This window comes from Giraffa tippelskirchi, chromosome 6, assembly GCF_054371585.1.
Source record: "Giraffa tippelskirchi isolate mGirTip1 chromosome 6, T2T-mGirTip1v1.2.pri, whole genome shotgun sequence".
Taxonomy (NCBI): Eukaryota; Metazoa; Chordata; class Mammalia; order Artiodactyla; family Giraffidae; genus Giraffa; species Giraffa tippelskirchi.
In genome coordinates this window covers 12,984,307-13,001,128 of record NC_137280.1, presented here as the reverse complement: position 1 = coordinate 13,001,128, position 16,822 = coordinate 12,984,307, and the positions used below count along the sequence as shown (strand labels likewise).

The window sequence follows — 16,822 nt, the reverse complement described above, 5'->3', positions numbered from 1 at the left end:
GAGACTTGAAAGAACTGAAGTAGGTAACATTAATTTTATTTTACTTAACACGTTTGGGACTTTGTGAAATGTAGCATGCAAGAAATATTTTAATATGTATGTAAAATGACTTTTTAAGTGCCTTTTAAAAATCTCTAAGGTCCTTCCATTTCCAAAATGTTGTGATCTATGATAACTAATATCAAATGCAGGCAAATTAATAGCGATAATTCCCTAGATATACTGAAAATATATGGCACTGTCAGGCTGGTTGCATTGAAAACAAGTTAGACCCAGGATGGGGAGCCTGTGGTAATGCACAAAACAGTCTTGCCCTCCTTTCTCCCCTCCTGCCCAGAGTCTATAATTCTCATCTTAAACTCCCAGGTCCTTCTGCAGCAGATGTGAAGAAGATGAGGAATGAGTTGTAATTTGCAGATAAGACAGTGGGGCCAAGATTCTACAGAATCCCAAGCAGAGCAGTTGAAGTGAGTTAAGCTTTCATAAAATCACCTGCAATTTCACCTTTTACCTAATAAAAGAGAATCCTGGAAGTCTACCTCAGGAAGGGGCCCTACTGAACCTCCTGCATTTCGAAGATTGAGAAACAGACCTAAAGAGATCAAGGAACAAGTCTAAAGTCATCCAGGTTTTCTGAAACCCGGGCCTGGAAACCCGGAACTGAAGCAGTGACCAATTGAATTAAAGCAGTCTCCACCTGTGTCACTTCCAAAGTGTCTGCGCTCAGATAAATGTCTCTCTTTTCTCTCTGAGCTATAGTCAGCCTTCTTCAGTCACCCACAAACCAGCCAGCACCTGTCTCGGGAAAGCAAACGAGATCCTCCACAATCCTGAATTCAAAGAAATGTCTGGTTTTACAAATTACTAAAAGCAGAGTCACGTGGTACTGCTTTCAGATTCACTCTTATCTTTCATAAATACATTAAATAATATTATAGTGACACTGATTCTGCAAAGTCAGAAAACAAAATACAAGCCAAAAAAAAAAAAAGAAGAAGAAGAAGAAGCCTACACATACTTCACTTTAAGCAACGCTTAAATGAAAATCTACCTAAAATGGAAATATGAAGGGGTGCTTCTGCGGATTATTTTAATACAGCATAGAACTTTTAAGTAGCCACAATCAGAATGACTGCGTTTATGAGTGCAACATCTGTACAGCTTTTGGAAAACTACCAGAAGAGTTGTAAGCCTCTGTCTCCACTGCCTCCACGTTGTGTATTTATATCCATTCATGTACTCCTTCATTCAGCTCTATATCATGTGTATTCATTCACTGACGTTAATTCACCAGTTCTCCTCCATAGGAACTCACTCATTCGCTCAACTCCTCACTGAGTACTACTGAAAGAAAAAGAAAGTGAGGTCGCTCAGTCGTATCCAACTCTTTGCGACCCCATGGACTGTAGCCTACCAGGCTCCTCCATCCCTGGGATTTTCCAGGCAAGAGTACAGGAGTGGGTTGCCATTTCCTTCTCCGGGGGATCTTCCCAACCCAGGAATCGAACCTGGGTCTCCCACATTGCAGGCAGACGCTTTACCGTCTGAACCACACTGAGGACCTGACAAGTCCAACAGAGGCTTGCCCTGTGGAACTTAAGAGCCGGCGTGGAGCCTAGAATTGCACACCAAAAATGAAAGTACAAGATAAAAGGCGAAAAGAACCACAAACGAGCTCCCGATAAAGGGGGAACTAGGAATTGCTTCCAGATGCGGGCGAGGGAAGCATCTTAGCAGCTTGGGGCCGGAGCACCCCCTCCTCCGTCCCAGGACAAGAGGGAAAAGAAGCCATGATGCCTGGCTCCTGCCCTCTGCGCCCAGCATCCTCCTCCATCTCAGAGCCCTCATTCGATTTCCTCATTTCTGGGCCTTTGCTGCGGAAGCCACAGGCCAGGCTGGTCTCCCGGCGGCTTCCCCACCCCGTTCGTCAATCGCTCCCACGAACGAATTACTCGGAAAGTTCCCCTCACTCTGGGGTCGGCCACCCGCCTCGGCTCGCCCGCCCGGAGAAGCCAGGCCCAGCCGTTGGCTGACAGGGCCGGGCAGGCGGCGCACGCACCTGGTCGGCCGCTGGAGCTATGGCGGCGGCGGCAGCGGCGGCAGGGGTGGCCGTGCTCAGGGCCAGGTTCAGGGACCAGCCTTCAGGTGGCGGCGGCCACACCCACGACGCGGCAACCGCCACCCGGTCCTGGCAGCTACCGGGTTTCTGCGGCGAGAAGGCGGGGCGCAGCGGCCGGGAACTCCGGGCGCCTGCGGCCGGGCGGGGGGCCAAGCACCGCCTCCACGACGCCCGACAACGGCCTCGCCGCGACTTAAGCGACCTGAGGGCCGCGGGCTACCGGCTGTCACCTCACCTTCTGGATCTGGCTCCACAGTGTCCTGGGCCCTCGCAGTCTTCCTCCTTTATCTGGAGTCCTTCGGCCAGAACGTCGCTCTCAGGCCTCGCGGGTGCCCGCGGCCTTGGACCTCGGAGCCACAAGGGGGTTTCAAGAGCTCAAGGGACCAAAGGGCCTACCTGAGGTGTGACCTCAGGTGGCCAAAGGGCTCACCTGAGGTGTCATGTGCTTGCAGGAGTGGCGGGCAGGTAGCGAAGGAAGCGGTTGAGGAGCTGAAAGGAAAATGTGCAAGGTTTTGCTGTCTTAGCACCTGGATGAGGGCAGTGGAAACCCCGGGATGGGTGAGCTGTCCAACGCCGCCCACGGATGCCGGGTGATGACAGCGTTATTGTCCCCTCCTACCCCGCAGGGTTGTTGGAGAGCCGACGGTGATGAAGGTGGACGAGAAGACCCGAGCTGGGAGAGATCCGGAAGAGTCCTGTCTCTTTGGTTGATGCGTTAATTATATGAGGGTGCCGGAGAAGAAAAGAGATTCATCTGATTACCCAGTGTAGCTTTATGTATCAACGAGTCACTCGCATCGCTGGTCACACAATGTGTGCTTACGTATGTTCAACGTTTTCTGTTTTGATAAATTTGAATTCCTTTGTATAACCACACTCTTATCAAATCCAAACAGTTATACTTGAGAGACACGGAGCAATTCAGGTCTCCTCTTTAACAACAACAAAAAATACATGTTCCCTGGGAACTTCAGAAAGTACAAAATTTGCAATGTCCATTTATCTCCGTACACTTAACCCTCAGTTAACAATCTCTCTAAACTTTTAGTAACCCCATTGCCCATTGAATAAAGTGTGAACTCAGACATTCAAAATAGTTCCTCAAAGGTGACCCTGGCCATAGGATCATCTCTATGTTGCTATCTCCAGCTCTGCAGTATACCTTTTTCTCAAACTATCTGAGGTAAAGATAGTTTATTATTTTTATTATGATTATTTATTTATTATTTCCAATAAGTCATGAACTGTAATTGTAAGATACAATTTAAAACTTGCTAGAAAAGTGAAAAAAATAAAACATAAAAACTATGAACCCCAATTTTCATTACAGGTATTTAGCAGGTATACAAATATAAAGCTACTGTCAATTTATTTTTGTGTTCTTTTAATTTCTAAGTATTTGCTCTCAATTTCTATATTTATCTCATCATGGACCAGTAAAACCTGTTCATAGATTGGCCCTGATGACCATACTTTAAAGTGCCTTTTGACTTGCTTTTCTTCAGATGTGTTACATGCTTTTTGACTTCGGGACCTTTTATTCCTTTAGTGCCAATCGAAGTTCTTCTCACTCAAGTTTCAACTCATAATATAATAATAATAATGATAGCTTCACATTTATTGCATACTTTATGCTAAGACTTTAATGCATTAACTGTGACTTCTTAACAACTCTATGGGTTATTATATTATTATTATTATATTATAATTATTATTCCCACTTTACAGATGAGGACATTAAGAATTAGAGAAGTCAAATCACAAAACTAGTGAGGTGCAGAGTTAGCACTATGACCTATTCAGGCCTCTGCAATCAACCTTAATGGGAGCCCTCCTCCATAAAGCCTCCGCCTTTGCTTTGGAGTTGAGATTAATCATACCTTAGTCCCTCTACCACAACATTTCTCCCCTCATTGCTGTTTTGGGGACTGGGGGTGTTTTTATTGTTGTTTATAGGCAGCTTGCAGGACCTTAGTTCCTTGGCCAGGGATGGAACCTGGCCCCACCATTAGAGTGCTAACCACTGGACAACCAGGAATTTCAACCTCCACCGTTGCACCCCCATCCCTCTCATTGGTTTTTATTGATGTCTGGCTTTAAGCATCGCATCAGAGTCAATGACATTTGTGAATCTCTACCCTCTTAGTGCTGCTCGCTCCAACTGGAACATCCTTTATGCTCCTGACTCTGCTCCTAATAACTGGAAATCAAGTTCATCTTCATCTTTGTGTTACCACTATCTTTTGTGCTTACTCCATGCTATTTTATAATGACTTGTTTTTATCTGCATCCCCTATTAGACCACAACCCACCCACAACATTCAGTTGTCTTACCAAAGATATTTTTGTTTATTTAATTGAACATGCCCTTTCATTAGCATTTATGATGAGCTATGTGCTGTTCTAAGAGCTTTACAACCTGATAAACAGCCTGCAGAGTAGGATTTATCACCATTTAACCCATGAGGAAACTGAGACACATAGAAGTTACTAGTAAAATGCTAGTAAGTCACAGAGTCAGCCTTTCAAGCGAGGCAACCTGACTCCAGAGTTGATTTCTGAACTGCCACGCAGTGCTGATTTTCCACTTGTTCGATGTGCTTTACCTGCTAAAAAAAAACTTCAGTGGCTTTCCATTGCTCTTAGGATAAGGACAGCACTCTTTGGTGGGGCTTGCAAAGCCCTGTGTAGCCTTAAATCTGCAGCTGCATCTCCCACCAAGCTCCCACTTGGCACACTTGTCCTCTTTCCCTTGATCCTGAGGGTCATGCTCCCTCCAACCGTAGCACATGTTGTTTCCTGGACTTGGAATGCTCCTTCATCTTGCTCCTTCCTAAACCTATACTTATCCTTCATCTGATTTTAGCTCAGAAAAACCTTCCTAGACTAGGTCAAATATCCTGTTACAGATTTTTTTTTTTTCATGTATGTTCTCTCCATTTTATTTTACTTATTTGTGTTTTGGCTATGCCAGGTCTTCATTGCAGTGCACAGGCTTCTCATTGTGACACATGGACTCTCTAGTTGTCAGGAGCAGGCTTAGTTGCCCCAGGGCATCTGGGATCTTAGTTCCCCAACCAGCAATAGAACCCATGTCCCCTGCATTGGGAGATGGATTCTCAACCACTGGACCACCAGGGAAGCCCCACCTATTGTAGATTTTTAAAGCATTTTTCGGTCTTAACATAATTATCATTTTTAATTTAATTTATGTGGATATCTGACTAAGGTCAATCTCCCCCTTTCAGCATTGTCAGCTCCATGATGGCAAAGATTATCTTATTTGCCCACCTTTATAGCCTCATCAATAAGAACAGTATCTGACATGTAGTAGGAAGTAGGTAAACATTCATTGAATGAATAAAGTAAATGGTGTTCTAAGCATTATGAAAATACAGGAGGGGCCCAGTATTGTTCTGATAAGTGTTGACTATCAGTTGAAAAAACAAACAAACAAAAAGACCCTGATTTGCACCATTTGTCAATTTCCCTGGTGTGAATACTTCTGCTGCGGCCAGTTTCAAGATGCCAACCTGATGTCATGCAACGCTGAACTTGGGAAATGATGTGAATAATTGGCTTTGAGAGGCTGTTCCAGTTGGCTCCAACACACCACTGCAAGGACACCAAGTTAGTGGGACAGAGAGTGGCTCACAAAGTCCCGCCAAGCTTCCTGGAGATCTAACTAAGATCTCAAGTATGAATGTTAGCTGCTCAGTCATGTCTGACTCTTTGTGACCCCATGAACTATAGCCCACCAGGCACCTCTGTCCATGGGATTTCCCAGGCAAGAATACTAGAGTGGGTTGCCATTCCCTTCTCCAGGAGATCTTCTCCATTGAGGGATTGAACTCATTGTCTGCATTGCAGGCAGATTCTTTACCATCTAAGCCACCAGGGAAGCCCCAAATATGAATAGAAGATGGGTTTGGGAGGTGGGTATATGCATGGGACAAACACAGGCAAAGTGGGTGAGGCTGGAGAAGAAAAAGGAGAAAGTCCAGTAGGGCTGACATGTACATTTGAGAGGAAAGGCCTGGTAAATCTTAAGAGGTTCAGACTTCATCTTTATGGGAAGCACCACATTGGCTTAGGAAGGTGAGCGGAATGCTAATGTTTGGAGAGATTTCTCTGTCTGCCTTTGCTAAATGGGTTGGACACTGTGCAGTCACCTAGAGAAGAGATGCTGGTGAACAGAACCAGGATAGGGATGAAGAGAAAGTGCTGAGAACTGTAAAAGGGAGCCTGGTAGAAAGTGTTTGATGTGGAGATTTGGGCAAAAAGGCAGTTTGGCAGACCTAAACTACAACCCAAGTTTCAACAAGGTGGGACCCCGTGCCTGAGGGAAGGGAATCAACGCAAGGCTGGAGACCCAAAGACTACACCTGATTATAAGCGCAGGTTTAGAAGCAGGGAGCAAGGCTTAAGTTCTGGTTTAGTCACTTACTACCTGTGACGGGTCCTTAAAGCTCTCTGGGTTTGCAGTTTTCTTATATGTCAAAAAAAGAGGGGTAGAAAAACGAGGTATATTCTGATGACAAGATATGTCAGAGTAACTAATATAGTACATGGAACATAAGTGTACAATGAATATTTTTACAATTTAACAGGAGAAAAGTAAATCAAGCACCTTGGTTTACAAGAGTGGTCTTCAAATCAGAATAATGTTCACTTAGGGAACCACAACGGTACTTGATGAGGCGATCAATATTATCCTCCAAACGGAGATACTTAGAGTGACAGAGGTTCTGTTAATACTCATGCCAGGATAACAGGCATAAACTGGAATGTGTAGTCATCTTAGTGATGAGGGACTTTCCAAGAGGCAGACAGGCGTGAAGAGGCTTAAGATCCAGAAGCTCAAGAAAGAATTCCTCTCACGTATCCCTCATCTCCCTAAAGGGCATTGTCCTGAGGGAAGAGATGTCCCTGAGGACAAGCTAAGGGACATTTTGATAATGCCCTTAATCAGAGTTCTACAGATCTACATGACCCCCATCTATCTTATTCCAGTATCTTACACTTATATTCAACAGATGTGAAGTGAAAGTTGCTCAGTGGTCTCCGACTCTTTGAGATCCCATGGACTATACAGTTCATGGAATTGTCCAGGCCAGAATACTGGAGTGGATAGACTCCCTTCTCCAGGGGATCTTCCCAACCCAAGGATCGAACCCAGGTCTCCCACATTGCAGTCAGATTCTTTACCAGCTGAGCCACAAGGGAAGCGCAAGAATACTGGAGCAGGTAGCCTATCCCTTCTCCAGTGGATCTTTCCGACCAAGGAATTGAACCAGGGCCTCCTGCATTGCAGGCAGATTCTTTACCAACTGAGCCATCAGGGAAGCCCATATTCAACAGTTAGTGAATCCATAATATGTTTTAATGAATTTTGAACTACTGGTAAATATAATGATAATTCAATTCAGAAAAAAATTTTAACACAGACCTTATGGTCACAGGAAATTTATGTGTATTTATTAATGTAAAGAATTATGACAGATAGGGAAGCCAAAAAATACTTTGAATCATAAAAACTGGGGGGATAAAATCCTGGAATAAGGGCATTGAGATGGAAAAATAAGTTCATGGAAGGAAAGGATCTGTGTAAAATTTATAACTATTATAAGTTTTTTCAAGTATTTTTAAATGGACTATGTGGTGAGTAGCCAATCACTGTGAAATTTAAATGCCATTGGATACGAAGAGTGATATAACAGTTTTATTTTGAAATGTCAGTATTTGCAATGCTGGAAATTGTATTCTTTGTAACTGTTATAATTATAATGAAAATTATAGAAGTAATTTTTTTAATGTCCCAAGGAGTATATTAGCAAAAACATTGAAAGACCATGAGTTTATGTGACCTAGAAGTTAAGGTCTGGCTCTGCCATTTGTTAGCTGTTAGCCATGGACAAGTCATTTAGCCTCTCTCTGCATTAATTTTCTTATCTATAAAATAGGAAATAATAGACCTACTTTGAGGATTGCTGCTGCTGCTGCTAAGTCGCTTCAGTCGTGTCCAACTCTGTGCGACCCCATGGACTGTAGCCTACCATGCTCCTCCGTCCATGGGATTTTTCAGGCAAGAATACTGGAATGGGATGCCATTGCCTTCTCCACTTTGAGGATTAGATTGAATAAACTTTATAAAAACCCCTTGCAAGTCTGGCATTCGAGCCTGGTACTCAATAAATGGTACACAGTGGTAGTCAGTGTTAACAATAGCTAATATTTCTTGATCACTTACTATATGCTAAGCACTGAGCTAATGGAATTTAATTTTCATATGACTCTCTGAAGTAGGTGTCTATGAATCATAGATGAAGAAAATGAGGCACAGGGCAGTGTCATTTTGCTTTTCAAGTACTTTTCAAAGCAATTGGTTAATGATAGAGCCATCATTCAGAAACAAGTACTTGGACTCTAGAACTTTCCCTGGAAACCACTATACCTTGTTTTTCTTCCCTAGAGACTCCTCTGGCCCATCCAGAAAGCTCAGTTACTATCAGAATTTAGAAATAATTCTCTCTTTATAAGTGGAACTCTTCACTGTGCTAGGAGTCTCTTATTATTTTTCTCATTACTGACTTTCCAACCCTTTGTACATTACTGCATACAGGGAAAATATCTATAGGAAACAATGGATTTGAAGAATAAGGGATCTCATTGTAGGAATGACCAGCCCAATAATTCCCTCCTCTTCAGGCCTGGCTTAACCACTCTTGAAGGTTGAGTAGAATCTGGCCTCCATACACATGTAATTCATTCCCAGCACACAGTGTGCCAAGGCACACAGATTGGGAAGTTCTAATATGCATACTACTGAAGAGAGGTCTACACCTTCTTTTTCCCTTGATGTGGGTTTGTAGGAATAACTGTGAGTCCTTATTTTGGTGGGTCCTGATCAACTTGGCATTATGGAAAAAAAAAAGCTGTTTTTTGTCAAAGTTGGCTAATCAGAATATTGCAATTAGAGAAGGTGTTTTAATCAAATGCTATCTGTCAGCTAACAAAAGTCAATGTTATGTTGATTCTTCAAAGAATGCAATAAGAAGCATTACTTATTCCCTTTCATCACTCACTTCTAACTATTCTCCCAGGTATGTGAAAAAGAGGTCTCCCTGAATATGAAAGGCTGAAACTTATATCTATTCCTTTAACTTGTCTACTGTAAATCCAGTGGGGGAAAATGAGTGTCATTATAATTAAAAGCAGTATAGGATCAATGGGTTTTGATCATATTTCTCTGTTTCTAGGCAACCACTTTTAATTAAGATTATATTAAATAGTATAAAGAGTCTGATAATTATGAATGCCAAATACCTGTGTATAACTCAGTGACTTTTCATGTGAACATACCTGTATAATCAACATGAAGATCAAGAAATAATATTACCAGTACCATCAAAACCCCCTTCATGCCCCTTACAGTTGTTACCCATCTACAAGGATACGCCCTTACTTCTAACACCATAGATTAAATCATTTTGGAATTTTATATAAATGGAATCATACAATTTATATTATTTTCTATCTGACTCACTTTATTTAAAAATACGTTTGATGGCATGGACACAGACATATAGACCAATGGCTTAGAACAGAGAGCCCAGAAATAAATCCTCATGTATATGGCCAAATGTTCTTTGCCAAGGATGCCAAGACTACTCAATAAAGAAAGGATAGTCTCTTCAACAAATGGTTCTGGGAACCTGAACATCCACATGCAAATGAATAAAATTCCACTCTTACCTTATACCATATACAAAAATTAACTCAAAATAGATTGAAGACCTAAAACTATGAAACTCTTAGAAGAAGACCTTGCAAAGAAATTCTATGACATTGGGTTTGGCAATGATTTCTTTGGATATAACACCAAAAGCACGGGCAACAAGAGTAAAGATATATTAATTGGACTTCACCAAAATTTAAAACTTCTGTGCTTTAAAAGATATAATCAACAGAGCGAAAAATTTCCCCTAAAAACAGAAGAAAATATTTGCAAATAATTTATCTGATAAGAGGCTCATACTCAAAATATCTAAAGAACTCCAATAGCTCAACAGCAAAAAACCTCCAGATAGAGGAATTAAAAATGGGCAAACAACTTGAATAGACATTTCTTCAAAGATTACATACAATAGTCAATAAGCATATATAAAGATGCTCACTAATCATTAGAGCAATACAAATCAAAACCGCAATGAGATACCACCTCATACCCATTAGGATGGCTACTGTTTTAAAAAAAACCAAAAACAGGAACTTAATGGAGGTTCAGTGGTTAAAACTCCAAGCTCCCACTGCAGGATCATGTATTCTATCTCTCAGAGAACTAAGATCCCGAATGCCACACAGTACAGCCAACAACAAAACCAAAAATAGAAAATAACAAGTGTTGGCAAGGTTATGAAGAAATTGGAACAGTAGTACCCTGTTGAAATGTAAAATGATGCAGTCACTGTAGAAGGGCTCTGTGATTCTGTAAAGCAATTATCCTTCAATTAAAAAAAATAAATAAAGTGGCAAAAAATTAAATTAAAAAAAATAAAAATGCTCAAAACTGTAAAAAGAGTATTATCATAGGATCCAGGTATCCTACTTCTGGGTATATATCCAAAAGAACTGACAGTAGAGTCTCAAAGAGATATTTGCTCATCCATGTTCATAGCAGCATTGTTCACAAGAGCCAAGAAGTGGAAGCAATCGAAATGTTCATCAGTGGATGAGTGAATAAACAAAATTCAGTATATAGTTCCAATGGGCATTATTCAGTCTTAAAAAGGAAAGAAATCCAATCAAATGTTACCACGTAGATAAATCTTGAGGACATTATGCTAAGTTTGTGGCCCCATGGACTGCAGCTCACCAGGCTCCTCTGTCCATGAAATTTTCCAGGCAAGAATACTGGAATGGGTTGCCATTTCTTCCTTTAGGGGATCTTCCTGGCTCAGGGATTGAACCCACATCTCCTGCATAGACAGGCAGATCCTTTACCACTGAGCCGCCAGGGAAGCCCAAGCCACTCACAAGAAGAAATATTCATAAGATTCCACCTATATGAGGTAACTAAAGTAGTCAAATTCATAGAAACAGAAAGTAGAATGATGGTTGCCTGGGACTAGCAGAAAGGGGAAATGGAGAGTTGTTTAATGGGTATAGTTTTCAGTTTTGCAGTATGCAAAAGATCTGGAGATTTGCACAACATTGCAAATGCACCCAACGCTACTGAACTGTGTGCTTAAAATGTATATGTCATATATTTTATGTTCCATGTTTTTTTCATAATTCAAGCATTTTAAATTTAAACATTGGAATAGAAATTTTAACAGTGAAGGTCAGATAATATCATTCTGTTCAAAACCCTCCAGTAACTTCGCATTGTATCCAGAGAGTCAAGGTGCCAATAACAGCCTACAAGATGCTGCATGGTATAGCCTCCATCCTCACTTCCTTTCCCCAGGGTTAGTCTCTAGCCAAACTGCTTTCTTTGTTGCCACTCTTTAAACACTCTCGCATTAGGAACTTTGCACTAGCTGCTCCTCTTCCTAGACTTAACCAGCTCTTCCTCAGCCATGTCCTTCAGGTTTTGGGTCACATCTCATCTTCTCTATAAGGTAAACCCTGACTACCTACTATATGGGCTTCCCTGATAACTCAGTTGGTAAAGAATCTGCCTGCAATGCAAGAGACCCTAGTTTGATTCCTGGCTCAAGAAGATCCTCTGGAGTAGGGATAGGCTATCCACCCCAGTATTCTTGGGCTTCACTTGTTATGGCTCAGCTGGTAACGAATCTGCCTGCAATGTGGAAGACCTGGGTTTGATCCCTGGGTTAGGAAGATCCCCTGGAGAAAGGAAAGGCTAAGCTACCCACTCCAATATTCTGGCCTGAAGAATTCCATGGACTGTATAGCCCATGGGGTTGCAAGAGTCTGACATGACTGAGCAACTTTCACTTTTACTTCACTTTCACCTATTTAGTACTGTAACCAGCCCCAATCATCCTTAACCTGCTCTGTATTTTTTCCCCATGCATGAGATTTTCCAACATACTATGTAATAGTATTTATTTATCATGTTTATTATGATGTCTGAAAATTCCTCAAGGGCAAGGAGTTTTCCTTTTTACCTACTGTATTTCCAGCATCTAGAACACTGTCTGACACATAGTAGGCAGTCAATAAATATTCGTGTTGTAAGTCCTAGTAATATTTAAGACTGAGCTGGCCAGGATAACTATGAGAGTAAAGTAAATTGACTTGCAGAGCCAATGTAAGAACCGAGAGGTAAAGTTAAGTATAGGAACTTCCCTGGTAGTCCAGTGGTTAAGACTCCATGCTGCTCCTGCAGGGGGCACAGGTTTGATCCCTAGTCAAGAACTAATATCCCGCATGCTGTGTGGCACGGCCAGAAAAAGAAAGAAATTAAATATAATGGAATGGATTATACTTCGAAACCATTCCTCCATTCCCAGCAGAGAACAGCACTACGGTAGAAACCATGTTTGAAATAAAGCTTTTGGCTCATGTAACAAGCCCAAATGATAACATGTGTCATGTAAGTCAAAGCCAATATATAAGTTGAGCTAAACTCCATTATAATACTGTTCTTAATTATAGTGAACTGCAGCCAAATTGCACTCCCCCAAACCAAATAAATATAGAATATACCAGGTGGTGGCCCTGTTTTCCAACACCAGAATTTCAAAGGAATTGCTTGATATTTATTTTGAATGTGCTATTCTGCAATTATCTGATTAACAATTTAGTTTTCCCAGAATTGCAGGACCAAATCCAGTTGGGTTTTTTTTTCTTGGTCTCATTGTTCATGAGATGTTACTATACCTTTAAAACATATTGATAGATTAGGATTTTCTAAAATATTAGCCAAAAACACTAAATCTGAAATATTATTCAGGCTCAGAAACAAGGGAAATTTGATGTATGCTCTTAGGATAAACCTCAAGAACATTATGCCGAGTAGCTAGTCATAAAAGGACAATGACTGATAATTCCACTTATAAGAAGTATCTGGAATAGTCAGACTCATAGAGACAGAAAGTAGATGGTAGTTTCCAGGGACTGGAGTTAAGGGAGAATGAGGAGTTATTGTTTATGGGGTACAGAATTTCAGATTTGCAAGAAGAAGAGAGTTCTGTAGATAAACAATGATGATGGTAGCAAAACAATGTGAATGTGTTTAGTGTCATTGAACTGTACCTAAAAATGGTTAAGATGGCAAATTTTGTGTCATGTTATATGCATTTTCTGACAATTAAATTTTTTAAAAAACATAGTGGCAGCCCTTAAGTACTTTGTGGGGGCCTGGGGGATCATGTACAGTTAAAATACATCTGCTATTGAGGAAAAAGAGCCTCCTCTTAAATGCAGAAGGATTTCTTAGTTTGGGAATGTTTTAAGTGATTGCTTGATATTTACATTTTTTCTTAGTATTCATTCCCTGTGGGGGTGGTCCTCAGCCTAGCATTGTGACGGATTCCAGGAATCAAATACAAATGAACACTGCCTCTGCTCTCAAGAAGATTAGAGGCAGGTGGAAGAGGCAAGCATGTGAAAAGATGGTTTTGAGATGGTGTGACAAGGGCTAGACTAAAGGTGAACATACCTAAGGAGGCATCTAAATCATACTGGAGGGCCAAGAAAGCTTCCTGAAAGAGGTGATGTTTTGTTTCATCTTGAAAAAATGATTGGAATTAATTAGGCAGAGGAGTCAGGACATTCCAGGGAGAGGCTGCTGAGTACACAAAGACATAAAGGTGTGAAACATGATCGAGGTGGGGACCCAACATGGTGAGTGTGTAGAGGTGATAAAGTGGGCAGTTAGGCAAGGATAAAAACCAAGACTGTTTGGATATCAGTTCGAGTGTGGACTTTATCTTAGAAGCTACAGGGAACTTTTACAAGCAGAATAATTATCTCTCTTATCCCAATTTCAAGACAGTGCAAAAATTTCTACAGTGGATAAAAAGTGTTCTAAGAAGTTGTCTCAGCCAGCTACTGATGTATAACAAACCATCTCAGTGTCTAAAACAACTCACTTATTTTTGCTCATGTCTTCAGGCTGACCAGGCCCATTCCAGGCTGGGCTCAGCTGGCTGCTCTGCTCTGCAAGTCTTTCTGGGCTCAGTCCCTTGCTGTAGGCTGGCCTCCACATCTGATCCAAGTGTGTTAATTCTGGGCCCTGAGGAAGCACTGCCTATGGGGGCTTCTTATCCTCTTTGGTGCAGTTGACCATCCAGGGCATCTTCTTTCCATAACAATGACAGAAGTCCCAGAGGGAAGGCAGAAACTGCGATGTCTCTGAAGGCCAAGGTTCAGAACAGGGACATAGTGATGTCCACCCACATTCCATTGGCCAGAGCAAGTCGTACAGCTGAGTCCAAAGTAAAGAGGCAGGGAAGTACACTGTGCCTTTAGTGAGAGAAACAGTCAACTCACTTGTAAAGAATGTAGATACAAGGAGAAGTGAAAACTTGGATCAATAGTTCAATCCAGGGGACTTCCTTGGTAGTCCAGAGGTTAAGACTCTGTGCTCCCAATGCCGGGAGTCCAGGCTCAATCCCTGGTCAGGAAACTGGACACCCACATGCCCCAGCTAACATCTGGCACAGCCAAGTAAATAAACTAAATTAAAAACTGTGATATTGGCATAGTCTCAAAGCATTAAAAAAAAAAAGTTTAATCTACCATAGAGGACATTTTTACTCAATATTTAGAGACCACATGGTCTATAGAAAGAACTTCAGTTGTGGAGCCAATCACTTAATATCTCTGTCGCCTTTTGTAAGTTATTTAAAATTCTCTAGACATCAGCTTTCTCATCCATAAAATATAGATTGATATCTCCCCTACATTGTGATTGCAAGACTTGCACGTGATATTTCCATGGGCTTTGCATTTTGCGCACCAATGCTAGCTATTTACAACGTGCCGTGGCTATTGATAAGAAGTCTGAGAAGGGAGATCAGTGGTTTGACTTTGGTGCTGCCAAGTCAACATATTGGAGAGAAACAAAAATTGAGTAGAACCCAGAAGACAGTATTCCCCCAAGATGACCACTAACACCCTCTCTACCGGCAACTACAACTTTCTGTCTTTGAGGAAAGATGCGTCTTCCAGAGAAAGTCAGCTGAATGATATGTGTTTGGTCTGACAGCTCTTTTACATGTTCACTTTACTTCTTGGCAGTTTGAATTTTTGGTTCATGAATAAGAGGGCTATCTGCCCCACAAGGATCTAGGACAAAGCAGGGCAGGAGGCAAGTGGGAAAAGCACCTCCTGGCATTTGTTTAGAGATGTTCTCCCTGAGTCTGTAACCACTCTTCTGTCCAGATGGCCTCCCTTAGCCAAAGCATTGTGATGAGGACAACACACAAGGTATTCTTATTTATCTTCTCATATTGAGACCAATTGGCCCAACATTAAAAACCTCTTTGAACCCAGCTCTCTTGAGTCCCATGGCAATGCTCATTCTCCCATTGGCATAAATTAGATAGGCAGAAAGCTAAGCTGCTGTATAAGAGACAGCACAAAAAATAGAAACTCAAATAATAATGATATTTATCTCTCATACTGTCCAAGATGAGAAGGCAGTCAAAATGATTTGGAGGCTGAGGTCCATGTGGACATCCAGGAATGCAGGTTTCTTTGAATTTTTTCTTCAACATCCTCAAGCAGAGCCAATGTAAGAATCAGGCTCTTTTCAAATGAGTCAGCCTGGCATGAGGTAGCCTGGCCTGAGAAGGGTGAGGAGGGCGTTTATGTGGCTGAGCTGCCTGAATGAGGAGTTGAGGGCTGAGTGGGGTGAGGCGAGGCTCCGTGTGGGAGCATGACCCCATGTGGGGTGTCATGGCCAGACAGAGTGAGGAGGATGTCTCTCCCTCACAGGGGTGCTACTCAGTGAAAGACAGTAAAGCCTGAGCACAGTGAAGATGTCTGCCCTGGATGTTGGGGGAGGTGGGGTGAGGAGGATGCCCAGACAGAAGTGGGGGTGACGGTGTGAAGTGACAGGGGTTGAGCTGGGTGAATAGGGCATCCATGTGGTAGGTCAGCCCAGTGTGGGGTATTGGAGCCCAAGCGGTATAAAGAGGACAAATGAAAGATTGATTACATAGAAGTAGGTTGATTAAATAAGAAGATATATTAAGGAAAAAGCTAGATGTTTCACGGTTGGAGAAGGAAATTACAAATACAGAAAAAGGAAAACTAGTATGAACCCTCTGTGTTGAACTAGAGTTGAAGATGATGGTGTGAATACATAGTTTTCAATACAGATATATAGAGAATAAACAGAGAGATGATAAATAGATTTAAAAAATGAAAACATGTACACACAAAATATGCATCCCTTAGTTCTGTGCACTGAGAGGATGAGAGGATCTGGGAGTAGTGATACCCCAATACCAGTGAACATCCTAAGTGTCTAGACTGTGATTTCTAAACACTGTTCTGCACTAAAAAAGCATCAGGGATCCTTGGATAAATGGCTGTTTCCAGGACTAGGCTACAAAAAGTACAAGATCACCCTGAAACCTCTTTTGTTCCAGAAAGTTGAAAAGTGATCAAAGAATTTAAAGACATGTCATCAAAAAGACACAGAAGCCAGTTAAAAGGGACTCCCACTAGCCAAATATGGAATAATACTAAACATGAAAATAAATAAAGATAGTTACAGAT

The 16,822-nt window shown here is 41.7% G+C and overlaps 2 protein-coding genes across 11 annotated transcripts in view; one reads left to right on the top strand and one right to left on the bottom strand.

Annotated features, from left to right (window-relative positions):
- CPQ (carboxypeptidase Q) overlaps positions 1-2,766 on the bottom strand; it is a 548,292-nt gene extending 545,526 nt beyond the window's left edge. For 3 of the 9 annotated variants that reach the window (XR_014057991.1, XM_081505176.1, XM_081505174.1), the window contains exon 1: positions 2,060-2,409. Coding sequence is in view for 5 of the 9 variants with exons in the window: in XM_081505170.1 (XP_081361296.1) it covers positions 1,177-1,248 (72 nt within the window). In the remaining 4 variants the exon portion in view is untranslated. Of the gene's footprint in view, positions 1-1,176; positions 1,345-2,059; positions 2,410-2,549 lie in introns of those variants that run through there. The other 6 variants (XM_081505175.1, XM_081505172.1, XM_081505170.1 and 3 more) reach the window with 5 other exon arrangements.
- Positions 2,079-3,104, top strand: LOC145511610 (uncharacterized). 2 transcript variants are annotated; one of them, XM_081505178.1, is made up of 2 exons: positions 2,079-2,584; positions 2,746-3,104. In XM_081505178.1, exon 1 carries the CDS (start codon positions 2,079-2,081, stop codon positions 2,517-2,519), a length of 441 nt encoding a protein of 146 aa, XP_081361304.1. In that variant the 3' UTR covers positions 2,520-2,584; positions 2,746-3,104. The 2 variants fall into 2 exon arrangements, with proteins under 2 accessions (XP_081361304.1, XP_081361303.1); XM_081505177.1 differs by having other exon boundaries at positions 2,079-2,628.
- Positions 3,105-16,822: the final 13,718 nt, after the last annotated feature.